Source organism: Helicoverpa zea, chromosome 12, assembly GCF_022581195.2.
Source record: "Helicoverpa zea isolate HzStark_Cry1AcR chromosome 12, ilHelZeax1.1, whole genome shotgun sequence".
In the NCBI taxonomy this organism is placed as follows: domain Eukaryota; kingdom Metazoa; phylum Arthropoda; class Insecta; order Lepidoptera; family Noctuidae; genus Helicoverpa; species Helicoverpa zea.
Window position 1 is genome coordinate 8,256,007 of NC_061463.1, and position 14,116 is coordinate 8,270,122.

The 14,116-nt window shown below is 39.9% G+C and overlaps 2 protein-coding genes across 3 annotated transcripts in view; both read left to right on the top strand.

Moving 5' to 3' along the window:
* On the top strand, window positions 1–5,260 carry LOC124635060 (nucleolar GTP-binding protein 2). Its single transcript, XM_047170840.1, has 4 exons — window positions 1–2,150; window positions 2,858–3,368; window positions 4,243–4,429; window positions 5,089–5,260. The coding sequence occupies exons 1-4, from the start codon at window positions 129–131 to the stop codon at window positions 5,180–5,182; spliced, it is 2,814 nt and encodes a 937-aa protein (XP_047026796.1). The 5' UTR covers window positions 1–128; the 3' UTR covers window positions 5,183–5,260.
* An 829-nt stretch (window positions 5,261–6,089) lies between these two features.
* LOC124634910 (breast cancer anti-estrogen resistance protein 1) overlaps window positions 6,090–14,116 on the top strand; it is a 64,493-nt gene continuing 56,466 nt past the window's right edge. Inside the window, exon 1 of one of the 2 annotated variants that reach the window (XM_047170585.1) lies at window positions 6,090–6,199. In XM_047170585.1, the coding sequence (XP_047026541.1) occupies window positions 6,146–6,199 (54 nt within the window). In that variant the 5' untranslated portion in view covers window positions 6,090–6,145. Of the gene's footprint in view, window positions 6,200–10,534; window positions 10,961–14,116 lie in introns of those variants that run through there. The other variant, XM_047170586.1, reaches the window with a different exon arrangement.

A 14,116-nucleotide genomic window follows, 5' to 3' on the forward strand; every position in this document is an offset into this window, starting at 1 on the left:
TGTTTGACAGCAAAGCCAGCATTCCGCGAGTGTTGATAACCTAAACATTTCTTTCCTGCGTACACCGCGTGATTCGTACAGTTTTATGTATTTTGTTACTTCTGAGTAGTGTATAATTTAACGTTGCGATGGGGAAAGTACGTTCAGCACCGGGTGCCCCCCGGAAACAAGGGTTCAATAAAGGTGCACATTCCATGAATCCAGATAGACCGACTGAAGGATTAAAAGGAGTTGCTAAGCCCAGGACCAAAGCAACTATCAAAAGGCTTCAGATGTACAGGAATTTCAAAGCGAAGAGGGACAAAACTGGAAAAATTTTAACACCTGCACCATTTCAAGGTTGGTTACCATCAGGAACACAGGCTCGTGTGGAACCCAGTCAGAAGTGGTTCGGCAACTCACGCGTGATCTCGCAGAATGCTCTACAGAAATTCCAGGATGAATTTGGAGCTGCTGTAAGAAACCCTTACCAAGTGATAATGAAACCTACCAATTTGCCTATCACACTGCTCAACGAGAAGGCTAAAAATGCTAGAGTACATTTGCTTGACACAGAGGGATTTGACAAAACATTTGGACCAAAGAAACAGAGGAAGCGTGTTAATTTAAAGTTCAGTGATTTAAATACATTGTCAAAGGCTGTAGAAGAAAACATTGAAAATTATGATGAAAGTAAAGATATAGATAGGGTTCGTGAAGACACAGGAGTCAAAGAGGGACAGAGAGACTGGGTATTTGGAGCTGGAATGAGCAGGAGGATTTGGAATGAGTTGTACAAAGTCATAGATTCTTCCGATGTGCTTTTACAAGTGCTGGATGCTCGAGACCCCATGGGTACCCGTTCGCCTTATGTGGAGAAATTCCTCCGAGATGAAAAGAAACACAAGCATCTCATATTCATTTTAAACAAAGTTGATTTAGTACCTAACTGGGTGACACAGCGCTGGGTGGCTATTATTAGTGCTGAATACCCAACCATTGCCTTCCATGCTTCAATGACACATCCCTTTGGAAAAGGCTCACTCATTAACCTTTTGCGTCAGTTTGCTAAATTGCATATTGATAAGAAACAAATCAGTGTGGGTTTGATTGGGTACCCCAATGTTGGAAAATCATCTGTCATTAATACTCTGCGATCAAAGAAAGTATGTAAGGTTGCTCCTATTGCTGGTGAGACTAAGGTGTGGCAGTACATCACCTTGATGAGGAGAATATTTTTAATTGATTGCCCTGGTATTGTTTACCCTTCTGCTGAAACAGACACAGAGAAAGTTCTCAAAGGAGTGGTAAGGGTTGAATTAGTTCAAAATCCTGAAGATTACATTGAAGAAGTGATCAAGAGAGTAAGGAAAGAATATTTAGTTAAAACCTACAAAGTAGATGCTTGGGATACTGCCACTGAATTCCTGGAGAAACTAGCTGCAAGGACAGGAAAGTTGTTAAAGAAAGGAGAGCCTGACGTCAGCCAGGTTGCCCGGATGGTGCTTAATGATTGGCAAAGAGGTAAACTTCCATTTTATGTGGCACCAGAAGGTTTTGAAGTGCCACTTTCAAAACAGCAGAAAGAAGATGAGCCTGAAAGTAAAACGCCTAATGCAGATGAAAATAAAGAAGGTGCTGTTGCAGAGACAAAAGAAGATGCAGATAAAGAAACTGAAGATAATCCCGATAAACCAGTTTACATCAACAAACTCATTGTTGCTCAAGATTTTGCTAAAATTAGGGTTGGCCTTCAATTTGATAATGATGATGATGTTAAGCCGCTTGAGAAATTGGAAATACCTAAAGAGCTGCAAGGAATAGATGATGAAAATGAGAATGATGAATCTAAAAGCGTCAATGGCGACAATACAGTTGAGGACCCTGACTCGTCAGACATTAGTGACTTTTATAGTGAAGACGAAAACAATTGTAGTGATGTAGAAGATTACCTGACACATGATGCAGAAACAGTAAAGGAACTGAAACGTAAGAAACTTGAGGCTGCAAGTGGAGAGTTCACAGTCGAAGAAATTAAACAAGCTGGCAAGAAACGCAAGGCAGGTGGAAAAGACACTGGTGTTAAGAAACTTACCGCAAAAGCGAGGCGCGCCTTGGAAAGAGCACAAAAACGCACCAAAACTGGAAGCAACTTCTACGAAGTATCTAATGTCAAAAACAGGAATAGGTCTAAAAAGCCACATGTTTGAAATTAATAAATTTATTGGATTATTTACTCAATTGCTTTCATTTATACCCTTTACAGATATTATTTTTATAATTACTTCACATGCATATATACCAGTTATTTTTTATAGCTGTATTGATAAATTATCTTGCCTGTATATTATTATTAAATTAATATTAAGTATTTTGAATTAGCCTACCATATTTGATTGAAAGTATCAAAACCCTCAAGGAGTAATAAAAAAAAATATGATATTGACATTGTAGCTGCCAGCTGCACTACTCGCCCAGTGGAACAAATCTTTCTTTCTCCTGCCCTGTTCCCAAATATTACTTGGGGTCGGCGCAATATGTCATTTTCTTCCATTTTCCCCTGTCACTCGTCATACTGACACTCACTCCCTTCCTATTCATATCATCTTTCAGGCAATCCATCCATCTTTTCTTAGGTCTTCCTCTAACAGTGGAACAAATAATTTATATTTAAATAATTTTATTAACAAAATAAATATACTTTTTTCTGCTTAATGCTAGACTCGATTACTACAAATTGTAACGTTTTTTGCACTATAAACAAAGGATTATAAAAGATAATTAGATATACACTCTACATACTAAAATAAATATTGGCTATACTAAACCAATCAAGAAACCGGATTGTACTGATATACTCTTATCAATTGTTTTTCAGATGTCGTCTGGCAGTGAAAGCGATGAGGATTACGTGCCGGGAGAGCCTGAGAAAGTATCTGAAGAGGAATCAGCGAATGAAGAAACAGACTTACAGTTCGAAAAAGAACTAGAACAGAAAGCAAAGAAACGGAAAAATGTTGCAGAAACAAAAGGCACAAAGAAACGCAAAACAAGAAATGGCGCACAAGAGAAAGAAGAGTCTCCAGCAAGGGAAGTAGAAGAAAGCGAGCCAGTGCTAAATCCAGAAGAAGAGAAGAAAAAAGAAGACGATTTATGGGCAAAGTTTCTAGAAGGAACTGATACAAAACCTAAACCTACCTCCACTGTAACCAGTACTAGCGTTAACACCCCCGCCAAACCCGTAGTCAGTAAGCCAGAAGTTCCGTCATCTAAAAGTAATGACGATCAAGCTAGAGAGAAGAGAATATTCGAGTTCGCAGGTGAAACTATCGTTGTGGAAAATAATACGATCAAAGAAAGGATTAAGACCGCTGATAGTCCTGCTACAGGTACGCAATTTATTCGTTATAAAAAGTTGATGATCACTGCTGCCTAAGTCGGACAGTCTTATTTCATTATGATTTTTCTATTGAATTCAGTAAGTGTGGTTAGTTGCCACTTTTGTTAGACCAATGTTCCTGACTAGCTTTCTTTGCCTACAAGAGAAAAAAAAGTTATGTAACACTTCATTATATTTTTGTACAAAGTACATATATCGAGGCATACCTTCTACCTTCTCTCACCTATTTTCCAAGTTATTCCCCCCTTGCATCTTATTCTTTGGAACTTAGTTGCCGCTGGCAGCGACGTGTAGCAAGCTGCCAAGAAAAACTTGAAATTATGCACAATGCCAAGTCAGCCAACCGATTTCCATTAAAACTTTTAAATCACTAAGCTTTGCATCGACTTTTGTATTTCAAAGTAGATTTAGTTCGATCGAGTTTCAACTAAGTTCGTATCAATGTATTTAAAACTGATTGGAGTGAAGATTGGATGTTGTTTCCATGTACTTTCTTTATACAAACTAGTTATCGGCTAAGAATTTTCTGCAGGATAACTAGTTCGGTACCCTTCTTAACTCTATTTCAACCTTTCAGGAATAGGAAAGGTTGAGAAAAAGTTAGAAAGGGTTTGATGTAATTTAATCACGAGGAAATATAGTAACTTTAGAAAAGTGGGTCAAATTACTGTACTCGTATTTTTGCATTGAAATAATGTCAATATTTGATCTTGGACATATTCTTTATTCTCCTCGTCGCCACTCCAAATTCCATAGAGATATCAGTACCTGATTTTAAAATTAGGGACACTATGAGTTTTCTTTCTAAATATATACTATTTGATTTTGATGCATACTATTATTTGATGATGTATTTTTTTTAGGAAGCAAACTGGAAGGCCCGTCCCGTAGCCGAGCGCTAGGAGGTAGTGGCCTATCCGGCATCCTGGGCCAGATCAACAAAAAGAACAAGCTCTCCACGCTAGAGAAGTCCAAGCTCGACTGGTCTACTTACAAGCAAGAGGAAGGTCTGGAGGAAGAAATTCAAAGCCACAACAAAGGGAGGAACGGGTATGTAGGCCGTTCATTGAGTTGTGACGTCATTTGTCTTTAAAACGATTTTATAGGTTTTATGTCAATGATAATTGGTATGGAATATAGTCTAGAAATAATTGGAATAGGTGCAAATAGAGCCTAGAAGATAAAACTAAAGCATGTGAATAAAATCATTTCTAAATTATATACTACATATTCGAAATACATTTATATGATATGATTTGACCAATTGGCTTGTGGTTGCGACCTTCGAAATATACATAGGTACATAAGCACAGATTAGACTATCTACAATTCTACATGTTATGGTATCTACTTTAGGTATATTAATAATCTTCCTTGTAAGATTATTTTGTTTTGCTTAAAAAATACTTGTGAGTCACGCTATGTAGGTAATTCGCATTTGGTGTGTTTACGTATATGCTGATCTAAAATAGAATAACAGCGCTTTCACATCATTGATTTTCCGAACGACAACATTCAGTTCGTAACAATGACCGTTGCAAAAATGACATTTAACCGCGCGACAGAAAAACCGTGCGGAAAATCTGCTAGTGTGAAAGTGGTTTGTGATAGAGACTGAAGCATACACCATGCAAAGCATAGACAATAGCTAGATATAACATAGACATTCCTTCTCCAACCTTTTACAATAATGTTTGCTTTTGTTTCAGCTATTTGGACAAACGAGATTTTTTGGAACGCGCAGATGTTCGACAGTACGAGATCGAAAGAGATATGCGTCTCAATCGTCGCAGCAACCGATAAAATCATAGAACAATGTTAATGAGCCATAATCTTCACTATTAAATATCTAATAAGCCTATTAAATATTCTCCCGGAAAATTACTGTCGTTTTCATGATGGAGATATTTTATTTATCTTTTTGTTAGGTGTTCGTTCCTACAATAAACTGATGGATTTATTGTTCACTGTTCGTCGATTTCATTAGGACAGCCTTGAGCAAATGTCTTATTTATGGCAAAGTTACTACTCTGCCTTTATTCAGATTCACTCGTGTACAAATTGGATCGAAACATTTCATTTGGCGACTACCAACTTTGAAATATTTAGGTACTGGTTTTCTTTATAAGCAAGGAAAATATTTTTTAATTTAAAATTATAAGCACAAGAAAAAAATAATTTGTTAAAATTTTTTAAACCTAAATACAGAATATTTTAATTATTATTCAAGTCGATACTTCGTATATTATTACACTTGTTGTTGATGCCCCGCATTCCTTTTGCCAATTAATAACAAAACATTGGCACACAAAGCAAAACACAGGTACCGAACTACGTGAAAATATGTGCGTTTGACGGCACGGCACTCTCACAGTAATTGAACAATGTATCGAGGTGCATCGGCTGTGGCTTCTTAATGGTAACAAACTGCCCCACAAGGACCATTTCATCCATTCTACTCAATCACGTCAATGAGTACGACAGAACGGACAATCAATTTCAATTTGTGGCTGCGCTGTTACTTGGAACGATTTGCACACGTTGTGACATGTGCTAATCAAGCACTAAACAGTTTATTTGTCGAGGCCGCAGTGTCACATAGCTCAATAGTCAGTCCTCAGTACCGAGTTTGCGGCCGTGGCGCGTTCATGAACAACGGTCTTTTTTAAGTGTTAATTGCTGTTCAGACTTCAAGTGCAGTTGGAGTTGGTTTGAACAAAGTTTTAGTTAGAAATTGGTGAAAAGTGAAGTGGTTGCCCTTTCACAATGACTACGTACGGCAGATGGACTATGTATGATGGAGGAATGCAGGGTGTACAGGTAAGTTTATTTTTGGGATAAGTCTTATGAACTACTCAGAACAGGAATAGGAACAAACTCTAAACTATCATTAAAATAAATATTTATTTTAAGCTACTACGCGCCTGCTAGTCTGCCAAAGTAACTGCAGCGAGCTTTAAGCTTTTCTCTGTTTCTAAGCGCTTAAAACTTTATGGGCCAACTTTAGAAAACACAAATAAAACAAGCCAATTTAAGTAGGTAGTTCAACTGTGTTACCTAGTTGGCAACAAAGGTTGGCAGTGAAATCCATTTGCAATAAATTACGTCATACCTGCTAAATGCTTGATATAGGAAATTCAATTAGTTATAAACAAGTCCTAAATTAGGTAGTAAAATAAAATTGTACAATGTGTGTTGGTTAGATACCTACGTATTAGGTAGTTGCCCTAATTAGGTCGTAGTACATTCACACATTCAAATTACAATCATTAGTCTGCATTTACAGCCTCGCAGCACCCACTATAAACTTTGCTGAATAGGTATCATTTCGATAATTGAGTTGCATCCTAGTTTAAACGTAGGGTTACAAAACTTAATAGGATCTTAGGGAGCGGAGACATAGGGCACGCCACCATCGTGGCGGTAAGTCCCCTCTTTGAGGAGTGGCTCGGGAGGAGCCATGGCGCCCTCACGTACCGCATGACGCAGGTCCTCACCCTCACGATTGTTTCGGGAGGTACCTGCACCGAATCGGTCGTGAGGAGGCGCCCGGGTGTCACCATTGTGCGGACAGCCCCGAGGACACGGTGGACCACACAGTCCAGGTGTGCCCCGCATGGGAGGGGCACCGCCGGGTCCTCGTCGAGGCTTTGGGCGGCGGCGACCTCTCGTGTCCGGCCCTGGTTCAGGCCATGGTCCGGGGCGAGAGGGAATGGGATGCCGTCGCCTCCTTCTGCGAAGCGGTCATGCTCGAGAAGGAGGAGGCGGAACGCCAGAGAGTACGCACCTCTCATCCCGGCCGCCGCGCTGGACCAGGTAGACACCATGGGCGCCGGGTGTCGCGTGATGACTCCCGGCCACCGTAGGCGTGAGTCTGTGGGCGGTGAGTTTGGGTGGCTCATCGTCCCTCTGTCTGCTTAGACGACAGACCCGTGCCGGCGGTGCGCGTTGTTCCACGCGCTCCTCAAAGAGATGTCAGCAACCCCAGCAGGGCCAAGGCCTGCCGGGGCTGCGGGTTGTTCGAAAGAGATACCGCGGCCCTGGTACATAAAAGGCCTATGACGGAACACGACGGTTTTTAGTCAGTAAGAGTCTGACACTCCCTCATCGCTGCTAACCCACAGCGGGAGGGGTCATTTGATGATTTTTAACGTCGGAAAAAAAAAGGGAGCGGAGACATTCTTGTATGTTAAAAAATCTGATGAAACCCATGGGTTTGGCATTAATTACATGAGTGTTTATTCTGTTATAAACTGAAGATGAGTCTTGGTTTAACAATACACCATCAAATCTAATCCACTTAGGACTGCGGTAAACATCGTCTATACCATCTTTATGCTCATGCCCAAGTTCACTACCGGAGAAACCCATTTGTTTCGTTAACACTGATTTGTTACTACAGACCTAATGTTTACTTTAGAAACCTACCTATTTAATTTTTTATACTTTTCTAACTTCTGCCGGAGGTTCAGCCTCGCGAACCACCCTAAGAAAATAATCCGTACCTATACAGGCCAGGCCCGCCGCTAGCTGTTAGTTCGCCCGCGTGCAAAAGCTGATTATGCCGCCCTACGACTGCATATTATACCGGGTTTTGTCAAAAAAAAAAGAAAAATTCGTTAAGATTATAAAATACGTATTTTAATTAGGTATAATAATTATATTTGTTTACTGAAGTGTAAAACTAAGCCACATAATCATTACAAAAACTTAACTCTTCTGTGTAGTGCGCCTAGTGCGATGCAAGAAGAGACAAGCAGGTAATCGTAAAAAAGCGCGAGCGAAGCGAGCGCGCAAATTTTATAGTTTATGGTCTGCAAATGCAATGTCCGTAAATGAGCTTATGTAGCGCTCTTGTGCAATCATTACCCAAGTGGCCCCTATGTTTTGAAAAATTGTGAGTACCAACATATGTATATCAAAGTGCTTAGAACAGATTATGGGTAACTCAAACTAACGAAATAAATATCTATAACAATGTTTTAATTTAGTAAAAAATGTTATTTACGGTTTTTGGTGGGTTTCCCGTTGAAAAAGTCAACGCAGAAGACACATATCATATGTAAGGAAGCGCGAGCGAAGCGAGCGCGAAAATTTTTCAGTCTAAGGCCACAAAACAAATAAAAATCACTGTAAATTAACAAACCTAAGTCACATAGTAAGATATGCACAGAAATGAAGTGAAAATGTATACGAAGCCGCGAGCGAAGCGAGCGCGATTTTTTCCTTTGAGTTTTCATGAAGTAAACATGTCATAAAAAGCCAAAATTAACAAAAAGCCATAACGGACGTGCGCGAAAAATGTTTTTTCGGAATTGAATGCCTCAACAATATTTAAGGTTCTTCCAACCTACAGACAGACATGTGTTGCTGGAGAGTTTGTTGCGCCACTACTTCTTCCCAGCAATAACACATAGGAAGTGGTGAAGGGTGGGCGTTTTGAGGGCTGTCTTATGTAAATTCCTGACGTTCAAAAAGTGCTGTCTTGCAAGTTTGAATAAATGAATTTTGATTTTGATTTTAACAATTAAACAAAGATAAATCGTGACACGGAGCCGCGAGCGCGAATTTTTTTGGGGATGCAAAGGGTGAACCCGTCAAAATTGACAGGACGCGACCAAAGCGAGGGCGGCTTTTTCTGAAATTTTATTGCTAATCTACTCAGCTAATTTTATTAAAAATATTTTTATTACGTAATTATGGTTTAATTTTGCCGCCCCCTAAATCGTGCCGCTCAGGGCATTTGCCTCGATTGCCCCTTAATTTTGAAAATGATCTTTCAACAGATGCAACTGAAACCGGCAGTGTAAGTAATATTCTTAGCGCTATTGCTGTGTTCAGAAATATTGAAATCAAATCATTGGTAAAAAGATATTGTATTTTTTAAATATTACGTGATAAGTCGCTCGATTTGCCGCCCCCTAGCACATGCCGCCCGCGTGCGGTGCACGCCTTGCACGCCCGCTTACGGCGGGCCTGATACAGGCTAAAGAAATCTTTCTATCTAGAAGTTCCTGGGAATAGCCTGTCAAACAAACAAATTCTTCAGCTTTATAATATTAATTTAGTATAGATAGAAACAGTGAAAATGCTGCCGAGTACCGTCAGCAAAAAAATCTTAGAAATTAATAAGTGGGTAGGTAGATACTTGCTACAGAATGGAGGTAGGGACCTCTTCGGCACATTTCTGTTATATTTTTGTATAGAATAGTTCACCTGCACCGTAATATGTATCACGTAAGACACAACATACCTACCTCCGCCCTCCCTCCCATTTCGATAGAGCGGAGGTAACGAGGAGTCAACTAAACACCGATACCTAGTATAGATAATGACGTAATCTGGAACAGTGAACGTAGTAGAAAGGAAAAGTGGGCGAACCGATTGAGTAGGTATACAGCCTCGAGCTGCGCCCACGCAAGTCCACTCCTTGCAGTCTGCACCCTTCCAAAATATGCAATATGACGTAAAGATCGCACGGAAAACTAATCGCTTAGTACAACTCAATTCATAAAATGGAAACTGCTTCATCATTCATCATTTCAACGATTTTTGGTGCACGGTAGTGCATCCTTATTTCGCCTACTCCTACCTAGGAGACTCTAAAAAGAAGATACAACTAAGGTACTTGCAGGTAGGTACTAATTTATTTTTATGAAATAAGGAGCGATAAGAAGTTTTTCTTCTCTCGACTACATAGTTTAGAAATACTATTTGAAAGATTATTCTTTACCTACTTATATACATATATGTAGCCCCAATTTTCCGCCAATCTACGTTCAAAGAAGCAAACAAATTAAGCTCTGTCATTGCCTGCTTTGCTGCGGTAATTGCACATTTCGAAACAACGGATCTATTGTCGTCCAGTTCCATAATATTTGCTCAGGTGTGTGCTATTCGTAGCGAGACCTGTACAAATGAATGAGCCACCACGGTGATAGTGCTGCCCACTGCGCATGTGTACGCGCGCTCGATAACCGCACTACGCCCGTGTCCGCGGCACGTGTCTATGTGATCAGCCGTAAGGATTCGGAGCGTACCGACTGAGATGAAGGAGGCTGTGCCGCGACCCCATACGGCTGTGTTCGCGAGGAGCGTATCGCGCGCCGCGTAAGGGTCTCGGCGAAGGCGCGGGGTGAGCGATGCGCGCGACGGCCGCGGCCGCTGGCGGCGCGCCAGTCGCACACTCGCGCCACACGGGGTGCCTGTTACTCCGGTGCGTGAATATTATCGCGCTTTTAAACACTGCCGTATTCTGATTATACATATGCAACGAATTTGTTATACCTATTTATAAGTGTTACCTTGTATGAATGAGGATTTATTCGTGATGTGTGGAATTGTCCTCGAGATACGTCAAAGCTGAGGTGCTGGAATCCTGTAAAGTCGTGGAAAATCGCGTTATCGGGAAAGTGTTTTTCTTGTTTGTGGTGAGCGTCGGTGGGAGCCGGGGAGCGGGCGCGCGGCCCGTAGTGGCGGGTCGGTGGATGGTGCGGCGCGGGCGGGCGCCGGGGCGCGGCCGGCGGCGCCGCTAGCAAAATGTCGATACCCCTGGGCCGGGAGACGGTGCTCCCCACGCAGGTGAGTCCAGCTCCACTCCTCGTGACGATACCTCCACGCCGGGCCGATGTGTGCCGGACAGGGGCTGTGCAGCATTGTAAATTGGAATACCTTATCATGAATTTATTATTATTATATGAGTCCAGAGGGTTTTCAAAAGGTTTAAGATATTGGTTATCAATAAGAAGGGTACAATAAAATGGCAGGTTGTAGGACATCATACTTCACAATTTTTTTGCGAAAATAGTACCTAGAGCTTTTCCCTGGGGAAAGATTTACGTATACCTACCTTTTGCGTGTTAATGTTTTTTTTTTCTTTAATTTATAGTGATCATGGTGATATGACCTGAAGGTCGCTAGTTCAATACCCTTGTTAGTAACCTCTATCCAGTCCTTGGGGGTTAAGAGGTTGGGCACATATTGGGATGACATTATAAAATGGTACCTATGAAAGACTGGAATTAAATTGGCATTAAAACCTTGCTAAACATATCAGCTACGTAACTTTATGATAACATTCTCACGCTATATAAAATATCAACATTATGGTGTCCGATATTAACAATAATTAAATCGATTGTTGCAAAATTTTGGGTCTCCTTGTTCAAGCATCAATTATTATGCTTAAAGGCGTAAATAATGTTGCTTGATATAATTTTACACATGTTTTATATTTTTGATAAAATGCCTGAATTTCGACACATCTTCGTCGGCATTGTCGGTTGTCACCTGATACGGACTGATAAGTACCTACTTAGTCGAAGTTTCAGGGGTTGCGTAGTTGTAGTGCGTAAACAGCATGACTGATCATGACGAACGATAGTAGGTAGGTTCCTAGGTACCTATCTTTGTACGCAAACCGTTCAACTTGTTATCAAGAACAGTTTCTCACAAATCACAGATGCTTACGCACAAATATTGATTTTGTCTCGCAGACGTCTAAAAATAACTATTATGCAAGGATGCGGTGACAGCTTTATTGCGTTTGGCGCACTGACCTGTATCTCCTTTAGATAAATTAAAACTATTATTAAATTATCATCCTAATAGATATAGATGTAGGATGCTGCCAATTAAGAGAAACAAAACTAAATAAAGTTTTCAGTACTTAGCAGGCACCTATTACCTTATTTGTTTATTTTGAATATTTTTTGTAAGAAAGATTTTGCAATACTTATTTATGGGACAAAAAAATTATGTAGGTACCGCCGAGCGAAGAACTTGGCGGTTGCACTACCACATATTGTTTTGCCAAAAAGTTGTTGCTTTAAGGTGTTCTTATTAGTTTAATACTTTCAACTACTTAGTGAAACATTTTCCCATTCATTCTACAGATTCTAAGAACCTCTTTAATATTCAGTAGAACACCATAAATTATAGAGTCGATGCACACACGACATCGACATCTAGACAGGTTGTAAAGCCACTTCTAACTTCTAAGAATCTAAAAATAATGTATCAATATGTGCAATTCTAAATTGCGATCGTAGCAAGTCAGTGTGAGTCTTTCTAAGTAACGGTATCTTTACATATAACTACGACTATATCACATTATTATATTTATTTGCTATAGATTTATAGGATCGTATACTTGAGGCTGACACTTAGCAGAATTGGGCTCAAGGCACATGAGTAACTCAAGGCAAGTGGATCGAAGTCACAGTAAAAATGAACCTCAATTTACCTGCCTAACAGAATTAGGAAGACAGGTTGTTGATCTCAACACAATACCAAAATACCAATTTCTCTACTAATCTAAAGTTAAGCTAAATATTTTACTGCCTGAATTTGGGGGAAAATACATCCCAGAATGTTGTTTTTTTATGAGTAAGACCTTATTTAAGGAAATGAGACGGTCTGATTAGATGATCTCATTAAGTATGCCCATGCCAGTTTAAAGACTTACAATTAATTTTTGTTTCCCATCATATCGTTAAATGTTAATAACAAACGCTATCTATACTAATATTATAAAGAGAAAAATTTTGTTTGTTTGGTTGTAATAGATAAACTCAAAAACTACTGGACCGATTTTAAATATTCTTTCACCATTAGAAAGCTATATTATCTGTGAGTAACATAGGCTATATTTTATCCCGGTGTGGGCAGTAGCTCCCACGGGACGCGGATGAAACCGCGGGAAAACGGCTAGTATAGAATAAAAGTTAATTAGTCTATGTCTACAGCCACAAATAACATAAGAAGCTCCCCATACAGGATGTGGGCGAACAATTTATATTGATATTGACAAGTCGTGAGCGTGCCCATTCCAATTAATTTGTTTGAGCACATGTATGAGCCGAAACGACCCCGTCCAACACTAATATTTAAGATCGGAGATACCTACATCGTTTGCACAAATGTTTCTAAGAAGATCTACGACTGGTATTAAGACCTAACTAGTAATCCGCTTGATCAAACATTAAGAAAATTTTGTCGATAGATGTGGTGCCGCTAAAAGGAAGATGACAAGCACGTATAATCGTATATGAAAGAAAGATGATTTATTACTGTTAGTATCAAATTATAGTAACGTTTGATTAAAAATATCTTGGAAAGTAAATAGCTAGCCACACCTGTGTTTAAAGAAATGGTAGATTTGAAAACGTCTCAAACTTATCTTTCATAACAAAGTAAAGATACAAGTTACATTTCTGGACAGCAAACAAACGTGGTTACATAGCACCTTATTATATTGTGTCTACCAGTTTAGTTCTACTTACTGCTTATCGTAAGTAAATAAAATCGTAAACTGGCTGCGCTAAGTTTGTCGTGCGGCGGTAAGTTCAAGGCTCTATTGATCCATCAGGCGGGGTGCAAGGTTGCTGCCGGCTATTTTGGGCAACCTTACTTACACTTCTTTAGTCTACTGTCTATGGTGCTCGGAGACGCGGTCACCTTACCTTACGCTAAGTAGCGATGGCGTGTATTTTGTAGTGAAACGGGTCTTCGTTAGCAACCGCTATTAAGCTAGTTTTCTCGTACTAAATGCGATGTATAATTAGAAAAACGGGAAGTGGTGTACTTTGAGACTAAGAGACAGTCCTACTTTTCTTTAGCGTGCAAGTTTTAATGAACTCTTCAAAAAGGTTGTTATGGCAACTGCGCAGACGTCCCGATGAATTTAATGAATTGTTTCTTAAAGCACGTGTAACTGTAACGGCAATTATGATTCTT